This window comes from Camelina sativa, chromosome 8, assembly GCF_000633955.1.
Source record: "Camelina sativa cultivar DH55 chromosome 8, Cs, whole genome shotgun sequence".
Taxonomy (NCBI): Eukaryota; Viridiplantae; Streptophyta; class Magnoliopsida; order Brassicales; family Brassicaceae; genus Camelina; species Camelina sativa.
The window spans coordinates 15,588,473-15,601,302 of record NC_025692.1 but is presented as its reverse complement, the minus strand read 5'-3'; the positions used below and the strand labels follow the sequence as shown (position 1 = coordinate 15,601,302).

Below are 12,830 nucleotides of genomic sequence, written 5' to 3'. Positions count from 1 at the left end.
TCGATCGGACCTGGCTCTGATACCAAGACTGACAAGTCGACGGTGTTCAATGGTATGACCGATGGGTCAACTAATGGCATGTCTGATGCCAAGCTTCGGGAACACGAGTGGTTCGGGAAGCCGATAGAGCAACCGTTCACTGTGAACCGAAGGGAATATATGTGCCCATCCCTAATGTGTGCAAGCCTATGGGGTTGGTTTGTTGTATGGCTAAGCACAAAGGGATGAGTCAAGGGTAAAGTTATATTCCGCTGCGTGTATATGGGTCTACTAAGTAAGGCCGCGAGCCAAAGCTAAGTGACCGAATCAATGGATATTCGGCTGGGAATGGGGCCGGATGGAAGCCGTGACCGCGGACGCGGGGACGTCCGGGTTGGGGTCTTTCAATCGTAAGCAGGGCAGTTAGAGATTGTATCGTCTCATCCTGGAGTTGAGGCTCGTAGTTGTTACCTTGAGAAGATTGTTGCTGATTATGACCATGAGAGTGCTACGTTGGAGTTAGCAGATGATCCTTCGGGATGTCCGCAAGATCAGGAACCTCAGGTGTCGAAATGGGCGGATCAGGAAATCGATTGGCGGAGTTCTCGAAAAGCGTCTGTGGCGGTGGGAAGTTCCGGAAATGTTGGTTCTCTTGGGGCGTGAATGGTAGAGGAATTCGAGCCGTCGGCGTGAAATTGTACTAAGGTGGAAGAGGGTTGGGTCTTCTAACGATGGGTGGAGGTTGGTTAGAGGGTCCGGCTCTCTGAGAAAGGTTGCCCAACCTTTCTCTTATTGGTTTTCTTAACAGCAGGATTCGACGACATGAGAAAGAAGATGGATCGATTTCTGGTTAGGGTTAGATTGAGGAAGAAGGATATGGATCGAGATTGAAGATTCGAAGAAGGTTTAGGGCTAGGGTTAGATTGAGGAAGAAGGAGATGGATCGAATTGATGGATTGAAGAAGGTTTAGGGTTAGGGTTAGATTAAGGAAGAAGGATGATGGATCGAAGAAGGTTTAGATTGATTCGAAGTTTAGGTTTAGATTGAGGAAGAAGTAGATGGATCAAATTGATGGATTGATTTAGGGTTAATGGAAGAAGGAGATGAGGAAGTGAGGATGAAGGAGAGATTGAATGATTTAGGTTTAGGTTTAGGAATAGGTTTGTCTCAGATCGAATTTGATGGATCAGATCGAAATATTGTTGGGCCCGAATTGATTTTTGGCCCAAATTTCTTTTGCCCAAAATATAAGAGGAGTGTTACACAATATAAACGATACATTTTGGTTATATTCACAAAAGAGAAATTGGTTCAGTTGGTTAATGTACTCTGATTATAATCATCATACCTGGGTTCGAGTAACCCCAATGTTATATATATATTATTTTTTTAAACACAAAAAATGTTAGATTTATTGTATAAAACAATAATCTTAAAGAAATTAACAAGGTCTTCCAAATGTTTATTAAAAAGTAAATAAAACCATTAGATTTTATTAAAATACATAATTTAGTTTACATATTTTAAAGCACCGAAAGTGACTTCAGAGTTCTTCGTCGTCTTCTTCTTCATCATCTGAAGACGATAAATTACACATAAATTCATCTTCAAGTTCCGCGTCTGCAACATCATAATCCAGATTTATTGGGTCTCCCCTTTCTAAATTGTCTACTATGACATCTTCAATTGTAGTCATCAATACAACATCATCAGTTTCTGTTTGCAAAAGAGTAGGTTCTCCAGAAATATTTTTCCTCGGATTTACTTTTAGAACATTGAGCAACAAATTCTTCGGTTTCTTTACGTATGGGTACGGAATATAACAAACTTGATGGGCTTGAGATGCTGTTTTGCAATCAACGTGTAAAGGTTACACATATTATATATGAAGGTGATAGTGACAATATATAATTAATGTGGACAATTACATAAATACCTAGAATAAATGGTTCGTATTTATTGTACTTTCGGGATGAAAGAACGTCTACAACGCCACCATTACTTCTGCGAGTGCCTCTAACAATAACAGGGTCATACCACTTGCACTTAAATAGTGTGATCTTCAACCCAAGCATCCCCTCATACTCAAGTTCTATGATATCAGTTAATGTCCCGTAGAAATCTACAGCATCAGATGCATTCGCATAATTTTCACCTTTAACAGAGACCCCATAGTTACATGTATTTCGTCCAGCACCGTGATTCTCTGTATGAAACAAATAACCTCTTGTAAATACATTAGCCATGTTTTTGCCTTGTTCAAAGGTCCATGGACAATTTCTTGAACCCAAGTAGGAAATGGATTGGAGGTGTTCCAATAAGAAACCTGCATATAAGTCCCGATATGTTAAATAATAACAATAAGTAAAATATGTATATCACGAAAAATTATTTAACATACATATTGTTTAACCCATAAATGATATTCATCAGCTTTTTTCGCGGAGTGTTCTTTCTCGCTAATTCCTGGATATTTTGCCGAAATATAATCCTCGAACATACTAAATATAGAAAGACCAGATCACCACAAATGTATATGAGAAAATATGGTGGAATTAGATATCTTAAAATGTAACTAATTTGTGACATATAACTAATAATATACCTCTCAATTGGTTGAAAATAGTCACAATTCCGTAAAACATATGTGTGTGCGCAACGATAGTCATCACCTGAAAGCCATATTTCATTCATTTCTCCACTGGGACGGCCAACTTGAGTAAATATAGAGGGTACTCCAGGGACATGATATTCAAACGATTCACCTTCATCAAATCTTGTTAATCTGACCATAAAATTAAAAAGTAATTATTATGACTATTAAATTAAATATCACTTTAAAAATATTTATTCTTAATTGCTCACCTTGATTTTGTTTGTATGTTCGCAGCAAAGTAGTGCTCAGAGAAATAAGCAATCTCGTCATTGATATATGATTCAACAATTGATCCTGCCGCATATCTTTTGTTCTTTGCTTTTCCTTTCAATTTTTTTGAAAAACCTTTTAAAAGGATACATCCACCTATATTGGACAGGGCCTCCCAGTTCAGCTTCGTAGGAAAGATGTATAGGCAGGTGGAAATATTTTTTCCAAATTGTAAAGGATTAAACAATGTTCTGTTTTAGAATTTGAAGTCGACTTGTTTGCAAAGTTCTCGAGCATAAGTCCCGGAAAAATGCTCCAACCCCTACAATATTATATTGATTCAAACTTCATCACATTAATTACGGAGAAACCTTTACTCACTTCATATATATATATATATATATATATATATCTAAAACTTTAAATAATTAATTAATATTCCTGATAACGCAAGGTGGACATTCTGGTCAAGGAGTTCTGCAAAGATAAATGGAAGTAACTGCTCCATGAAAACATGGTAGTCATGGCTCTTCATGCATGAAAACTTTCCATTTTCCATATTAACACAACTAGCTAAGTCTGCTGAATAGCCATATGGGAATTTAACCGAGTATTTCACACATTCCAACAACCTTGACATGACAGAATCTTTTGATTTACCTTTCACACGCATAAGAGTGTACATGATGTTGTCCAAAAAATTATTCTCTGTATGCATCACATCAATATTATGTCGGAGATTAAGGTCCTTCCAATACGGTAGCGACCATAAAATACTTTCCTTGTGCCAGGTATGGTGCTTTCCATATCCATGCATCTTCCTTTCATGACCATTTTCACCGATGTCCTTGGTTCTTGGTGGATTTATAGAATTCAACCGCTCAGAATAAACTTGCTCACCGGTTAAGGACTCTGGTGGATACTCTCTTGTAGCGTCTTTTCCCTTCAGGAAGTCTTTTTTATTCCTCCTCAGAGGATGATCAGGAGGAAGAAATCTCCGAAGACAATCAAACCAACATGTGTTCCTTCCATTCAGTAGATAAAAAGACTTTATATCGTCCATGCAAACTGGACAAGACAATTTACCATGTGTTGTCCATCCAGATAACATGCCATACGCAGGAAAGTCGCCTATCGTCCACATCAGCACTGCGTTTAGGTTGAAATTTTGTCCCAAGGACACATCGTATGCATCAAATCCAATAGACCACAACTCTTTTAACTCATCAATAAGAGGTTGGAGAAAGACATCAAGATTAGCTCGCGGATGGTTTGGACTAGAATTTAGAATTGTAAGAAACAAATACTCAATATCCATGCACATACCAGGGGGTAGATTATATGGCGTCAATATCACTGGCCATAATGAATGGTGACGAGACATCCCAAATGGATTGAACCCATCAGTACATAATCCCAAATAAACGTTACGTGGTTCTTCAGCAAATTGAGGATTTTGTTCTTGAAAATACTTCCACTCTGCTGCATCAGATGGATGACTCATTTCTCCCACCTTTGCTTAATGCTCGACATGCCATCGCATTGCTGCTGCAATCTTGGGACGCTGATACATTCTCTTCAGTCTATAACCAATAGGTAAGTACCACATACGACTATATGGTACTTTGGTTCTGCGTCGGTCATTCTTAGGCTTCCATCTTGGTGCATCACAAAACAAACATTTTTCTTCTTTTTTGTCATCTTTCCAAAATAACATACAATTGTTTATACAAACATCAATTGTATGATATGGGAGTCCTAAATTGCGCATCAATTTCTCTGTCTTGTAATGAGAACCCGTAGCCTGGTTTCCTTCTGGTAAATAATCACTCCACATTTCACATACTGAGTCCACTAACTTTTCACTAATATTATAATCTGCCTTATTTTGCATAACTCTAGCAGCTAAAGATAATTGTGAGTGACCTTCACGACAACCATCATATATTGGATTTTTTGCACCTTCTAACAAGTCATAGAATTTTTTTGAATGGTTAAGTACAGGTTCTTCTACACTCTTATAACCCCCATCCCATTGATAGTTATCATCAAAACCCACATTAGAAGGAAATGCATCATTCACCATATCCACATATCTATCTTCTACTACATTACCCACTTCCTCACTCCCACTAATAAATGTCGGATCAACAGTACTCGTTCCTATATCCATATTTATTTCTTCCCCATGCTTATACCAAACATAATAATCTGGCATAAACCCATAACTAAAAAGATGATTCCAAATTCTAGTCCCTAGAAAACGCTTCCCGTTTTTGCATCTACTACAAGGGCAAAAAAACCTACCCCCGTTTTCTTGTGCAAAAGGCTGGCTATTTGCAAATTGCATGAACTGCTCCATCCCGACTCTGAACTCTTCTGTAAAATTTTCCGTCACCTCATAGATCCTCTTGTACATCCACTCCCGAAAATTACTATAATTGTAACTTCCTGACATTATTATAAATCTCAATGATCACGTTTTTTTTTCTTGTGTTGTTTTGTGTTTCTGCAAGTGAGAAAAACGATGGGTGAGCTTAGTTTATATAGGCATATTGAGCGACTAAAAATTGACTATATCACGTAGTCACTAAATGCTGGTACACCTACTCCAGAATGCTAAAAACGTGTTTTAAACCAACTTTTAGCGACTATTTTGCGACAAAATTCCGACCCGCCGAAAATTTCGCATTATAATCGCCAAATGTACGACTATATTAGCAACAACAACATTATTCGCTAATTTGGCGACTGTTTGACGATAATATTCACAACTTCCTTAATTTGTCGCTATTTAGCGACTAAATTATTTTGTCGCAAATAAGTGACTAATATACAACCATATCATAATTGTCACAAAACAGTCGCCAATTAGTAGCTAAATTGTCGCCAAATTTAACGACTATGGTTTTAGTCGCTGATTGTAGTCAGAAAAACCGTGTTTTCTTGTAGTGGGCTACACCTCAAAATGACAAAGCAAAAAGAATATTCCGATTCGATACTAGATAAGGATTAAGAGATACTATGATCGAGGGTTCTTCGGTTCCTCGTTTTTAACAAAACGCATATATGATGTGAAGAAATAATATTACGGGTAAGATGAAAAAGTATCCTAAATTTTTTTGATAAAATTGGGAAATACTGAGACGATGCAATAGAGAGGTAACAAAGACTCCTAACTATTAAATGATTTTTTTCCTAAATAGAGTTAATTAACTTTGTTATGTAGAATAATATAGAGATATATGGTATGTTATTGTATTTTTGTTTTTTTGATGTATATACAAATTAAATTATTTAATTGAAAGTTTTATCAATAAAATTAATTGTTTTAAAAGTTAAAGGTTAATATCTAATATACATCTTAATCCAACAGTCTAAAAATTGTGATTTTCGTTGATGGTAAACGATGTCCCTGTAAAATTCGAAAGCTCTTCCGAGTTTTGTCTATCAACGCCAGAACACCCAATATAAGCTATATTGGTTTTGATGCGAAATGAGCCATTAAGATTGGACCAGTAGTATGTTATCGGGCTATGAAGATCAATTCCCACTACTTCTTTGTTGATCTTAGGCAGAAATGGAATGAATTTACGGTAGGTGGAAATGTTGCAAAGGACTTTGTACCATTGATTGAGGTAGCATCCAATTCCTATTCAAATCTAAATAAATTCAAAGTACCTTAATATTATATATATATATATAATATAAGTACACGTTTCTTATAAATGTCATCTAACATTTCACTCTCCTATAAATCACTTTCATTTCTTCCTATTTTATTCACATTAGTTATAAATATCATTTGTTCTTCAAATTCCCCAAATTCCTTCACGTTGATGAAAAGTTTGATAAAACATATATCTACTGAAGAACTTGAGAGCATGCTTGAGGAATAGCTGGACGATTATGGCCAACTTCAATAGGCAAACAATTCAAGGCCAAGAAGAGTCTCTATAGAAAGAAGTCGTGAAGACGAACACACCCACATGCGGAATGATTAATTTAGTGAAGATGCGATTTACTTCGATTCTATACTCCAACATCCATTTAGAATGAACAACTCATTTTTTTGTGTATTGTTGTTCAACTCCCTCATGAAGTACAATACTTATAAAAAATACAACATGCTACCAGAAAGTTAGGTCGTCTCTCTTGCATTACAAAAGTGCACAACAATAATACGTATAATGCATATAGTAGTCCAGGTGATATGGTGGATACGTACTACAAAAAAATATCCACATTGTTAGCATTAGAGAAACGCTATAATATGTTATTAATATTGATTTTATAAACGCTATGTTTACCGAAATAATTTTAGACCCCCACATACGATAGCGTTCTTTTGGTATGTTATGATAAAGTCTTCTACCACAACATTAGTGAAACGCTTTGATAAATGACGTTAAAAACAAAACTAATATAGTGACTATGTATTAATGCTATGATAGGTGCTTCTAGCTACATATAAGTATTTTCACTTGTTTAGTGCTGTAATACAATATTTCATAGCTTTTACTTATTTTCAAAATATTTATTTAATTACTCATCCTAAAAACTACGATAGATGGTTCAACCATAGCATTACTAAAATGTTGTATTCATAATGTCATCTTTCATAACAGTTTTATAGATGTGATTATATATGTTTTCATGATATTGAGTTGTTGTTATGTAGAAATTGACACGAAACCTCATCCTCATATGTTATGAATGTGGATATTTCTTTGTGTATGAGAATAGAAACGAGATTGAAACACAGCTTGTAGAAGATAAAGACTTAGCTCACATCATCAAAAAAAAGCCAATTCCTTTTCTATTGGAAACAGTTCATTTAGACAAAACAACATCAAGATTTATTCTTCCAATACATAACTTAATACAACGTATGCTATGTGACGTGTGTCATATATCCATGTTCAAGCAAACCGGAATATTTGAACTTCTCTTGCATCAATCCCTCGATTCGAGCTGCCATCTCCTGTGTAAGGTAGTTGTGCGAATCTCCGACCTTTCCGTTTCTAAAGAAGGCGCTATTCGGATAGTAAACCCAAGAGATGTCTTTTCTTGTTTTCTCCCCTTCGTTCACTTCAAGATTCTTCAACGTCTCGAAACTGCAAAGATTCACAACTTTCTCAACAACACCTTTCTTCTCTTCCTCAGCTGTGAATCCATAACCCATAAACTGAGCCAGTCTCTTCACATACGACAAAGGATCAGCTCTCATCGTCTCGTACTTGAGGAAAAAAACATGATCTGGATTCTCTTGGTAAGCTTTCCAATACCCTAAGACATGGTCTAGATAAGGACCGTAACCAGAGAAACCTCCACAGAACATATCAAAACACTCCTCAAGACTATGTAGAGGGCCCTTTCCTGACTTTTGCTTTTGGAAAAAAGTCCACATGGAGATGAATGTGTCCTTTGGGTCTCTCCAGATGTAAACCATCTTACAAACCGATTTCGCAACTGATTCGGGCAATAACCCGTGGGGCATGTGAGTCGAAAACAGAGTGTTTCCTTTCTCTTTGAGAGAATTAACTTGAGGGAAGTAAGCGAACTCCATCTCAATGAAAGGAACAAGCTCATGAGGGTTACGTTTTAGGAGAGGGTGTTGGATATGGGTCTTGCCCCAACATTTCATGAAGCCCAAATAGAAGATTCTCAAGAAGTTAAGGGCCTGAAGTCATGGATCTGGCCCATCTGACCGCAGGGGCAAAATCGTCATTTTGTGGAAGAGACAAAGGGGACCCTAGGTCAATGGCCCATTATAAATACCAGAGGTCATTGTTAGAGCTCGGGATCCGAAATCTTGGCAATTAAAGAAAAAACAGCATTTATATTCGTATTAATTGCGCTTAGATTTTTGATTGTATTTCCCGAAAACTCTCACCTTCGATTCTATGTTAATAGAAGGACCAGTTCCGATTTATCCCTCTAATATTCATATTATTTAGATTATCGATTTCATACATCAACAATTTGGTGCCCACCGTGGGGCTACGGAATCCTTTCTTTTAACGAATAGAGTTTGAAGACAAAGGCGTTATCGGAAAACCAGAAGCATGTCTCATACCGATCTCTCCAGCAACAAAGGCGTCGACTCTTCCGCAGCTTGCGTCGTGTCCCCTAGACCAACCATATGGGGCCGCACCCGCTCGAGGACGAACCAGCTCCAAGGCGTGAATCCGACTGAACGTGAAGCCGTAGGCGCTACGCGCGTCGCTCCGATCAATCGCGAAACCAACGACACTATCCCTCCTGCTCGTGTAGCTGCTGGCGTTAACCCAACCGACCGCAAAGCCTTAGGCGCTACGCGCGTTGCTCTGACTAATGGTCTAGCCAATGGCGTTATCCCTCCTAATCGTGTAGCTGCTGGCGACACTCCAATTAACTGCAAAGCTACAAGCACTACGCCTATCACTCAACCTCATCACACGTCCGCACGCGTTACTATCGACCAAGCCGCGCTCGATGCATCCGTACGAAGAACCCTAGACCGGATGAGCGGTCAAGCAGCGCCAATGGCATCTCAAGGACAAAGTGACCACGCGAGGCGTCACAGGCAACAATCTAAGTCTCAACGCGAACAAAATGAAGACGCACTGGCGCCACGAACTCCGCGAGCTGAGCACAACACTTTGCGAGCTGACCGCAACACTCCGTGAACTGAGCACAATACTCCGCGAGATGAGCATAATGCCGCTACCATTCTGCGCCCAGAGCACCACGCCCATGGAAGGCCCCGACTCTCGTCGATCGTCGTTGGACCCAATGGCGAACAGCCGAGAGTGCGTTTCCAAACTGACCAATCCGAGAACGCTGAAAATCGCGCCCTTTAGCAAGAACTTCAGCAGATACAAGCTCAGCTGAAGGAGATTACATCTCAGATGCACCGTGTGACAAGCGCGGCTCCAGAGCTGGAGACCGTGCTGGCAGAGGCGCGACGTTCACCTTTCACCAGAAGAGTCTTAGGTGTCAGAGTAAGACGCAACCCCGACACCAACAAGAACAAGCCGATACCGTACGACGTAAAGTCGATGTCCATCCACATTGGTAGTTCATACTTCTCACCATAAGAAGAAGACGCAGGAAGTTGTTCGCTGTTCGTCGAGAGCCTAACTGGCGAATCATTGAACTCGTTTTCAAGGCAGAAGGCCAATTCGATCGATGGCTATGAAGCACTGAGAACCGCCTTCCTTCAGCATCACCAATGCTTCATGGCCAGGTGAATGGAGTCGCTGCGGACTTTCATGGCCAGGTTTAAAGGAGTCGTATCTCAGCTCGCTATCAGCAACGACGCCGCAATAGGTGCACTAAAGAAAGCACTTGCTCACGGGACCAGGTTCCAGGAAGACCTAACAATCCTACCTGTCACTTCCTTGGGCGAAGTCCTTGCACGCGCAAATCAATACATCATGGTGGAAGAAGACAAGGGAAAAGGAAACCTGAACAAGGCCAATGCGGTAGAGAAAGCGCCTGAAAAAAACCCGAGCTCCAAAAATAAGGCCGTAGAGGAGTCCTATGAGCCACGCCAGCGTTACAACCGGGATTAAGCATGAGGTGAGAAAGGGAGGAAAGCGACAATGTTCACCATCGTTGGAAAGGAACAACAGCAGGTCAAACCTTGAAACAAGTATTAGCGCGAGTCCGATGGTCCTAGCTACAAAGGCAAACGCGGCTACTGCGACTTCCACAAATTTGGCGGACATTCCACAGAAGAGTGCAAGACACTTTGGTTGCTTCTTCTTCACAAGTACAAGAGAGGTGACATCGATGTGGAGCGAGAACGGAGAAAGGTTAACACACACGAAGACAACCCGTAGTGTTTGGACGACGAACAGCAGCACGACAGGCAGCGTGAAGAGGAAGCTGCAGCACAAAATGATCGAGCACGAGAAATCACTCTCCTACCTCCTCCCCCGAAACGAAACCATGACAAAGAAGAGCATGAGGAAGCACCAGCTCCACGCCGAAGGATCAATATGATCATGGGCGGATTGTCTACGTGCCGCGATTCTGTTTGGTCGATTTAAGCTTACTGTCGCGAAGCAGAAACAAAGCGCAGCTGGCCTTCCCATAGCAACACGTTTAAAAGGTCCTCCGATCCTATTACGTTCACCAAAGAGGACGCACACAACGTAAGTCTAAACAACGACCCGCTTGTCGTAGAAATGGTGATTGGGGAGAGCTTGGTGACGAGAATTCTTATTGACACCGGGAGCTCGATCAATGTGATATTCAAGGATGTTCTAATCCAGATGGAGATTGATCTTCGCAACACGACACATGAAACACAACCTCTCACGGGATTCGATGGAGACACTACAATGACTGTTGGAACCATAACACTTCCAATTTACGTCGGCGGCACGATGCAATGCTTCAACTTCGCAATTGTGGACAAACCCATTCTCTACAACATCATTCTCGGAACACCATAGCTCCATAAGAGGCGTGCTGTCGCTTCAACTTATCATATTTGTGTCAAGTTCCCGAACGCATACGGTATTTACACACTACGCGGAGATCCCTAGATGGCTCAAACTTGCTTCATCATCGAGAAAAAGATGCACAATGCAAGAGCATTCGTGATTGCCGAATCCGAACCTCCGCAAGATCTATGCACACTGCCACCGAAAGAATCTGTGATCCAGGTCAACGTTAATTTGTCCGATCCTAAACGCTGTGTCGGCATAGGTGCCGAGCTACCAGTAGCTCTGCGGGACGAACTCATTCAGTTTTTGTGTAAAAACGCAACCACGTTGGCCTGGTCGATAGATCATATGACCGGGATCGATCCCAGCATAACCAGCCACGAGCTCAATGTCGATCAAACTTACAAACCCATTAAGCAAAAGCGTCGAAAGCTCGGTGCGGAACGCACAACTGCGGTTAATGACAAGGTACGGAAGCTACTTGAAGCGGGATCAATCACTGAAGTTCGCTATCCAGATTGGCTGAGTAACTCGATCGTGGTTAAGAAGAAGAATGGTACGTGGAGAGTGTGCGTCGACTTCACAGACCTCAACAAAGCTTGTCCGAAAGACAGTTTTCCTCTTCCGCGCACTGATCAGCTCGTCGAAGCCACAACTGGAAGTGAATTGTTATATTTCATGGATGCCTTCTCAGGCTACACCCAAATAATGATGCACAAGGATGACCGTGAAAAGACCGCATTCATCACCGAACAAGGCACTTTCTATTACAGAGTCATGCCTTTTGGGCTGAAGAATGCGGGAGCAACGTATCAGCGCTTGGTAAACCGGATGTTTGCAAGTCAACTTGGGCGGACCATGGAAGTTTACATTGATGACATGCTCGTCAAGTCGGCTCAAGCAGCAGACCACGTCTCACACCTGAAACAATATTTTGATATTCTGAACAAGTACAACATGAAACTAAACCCGGCAAAATGTACGTTTGGCGTCACTTCCGGCGAATTCCTGGGATACCTCGTTACAAAGCGCGGTATAGAAGCAAATCCGAAGCAGATTTCGGCGATCATTAACCTTCCATCTCCAAGGAACACCCGCGAGGTACAACGCCTTACTGGGCACCTTGCCGCACTGAACCGCTTCATCTCTCGATCAACGAACAAGTGCTTGCCGATTTATCAGCTCCTTCGCAGAAACAAACGTTTTGAGTGGAACGAAAAATGTGAATCGGCATTCAAGGAATTAAAATACTATCTCTCATCTCCACCAGTACTCGCTAAACCAGATAAGGAGAAACTCCGTATCTCTACATTGCCATCTCCTGTTCGGCTGTCGGTGGCGTGCTTGTCCGAGAAGATCGCGATGANTCATCTCTCGATCAACGAACAAGTGCTTGCCGATTTATCAGCTCCTTCGCAGAAACAAACGTTTTGAGTGGAACGAAAAATGTGAATCGGCATTCAAGGAATTAAAATACTATCTCTCATCTCCACCAGTACTCGCTAAACCAGATAAGGAGAAACTCCGTATCTCTACATTGCCA

The 12,830-nt window shown here is 40.7% G+C and overlaps 1 protein-coding gene across 1 annotated transcript in view; it reads right to left on the bottom strand.

Moving 5' to 3' along the window:
* Positions 7,741-12,830, bottom strand: part of LOC104709564 (cytosolic sulfotransferase 18-like) — a 43,713-nt gene continuing 38,623 nt past the window's right edge. The window contains exon 2 of the mRNA XM_010426152.2: positions 7,741-8,460. Within this exon, the coding sequence (XP_010424454.2) occupies positions 7,741-8,460 (720 nt within the window). The remainder of the gene's footprint in view (positions 8,461-12,830) is intronic.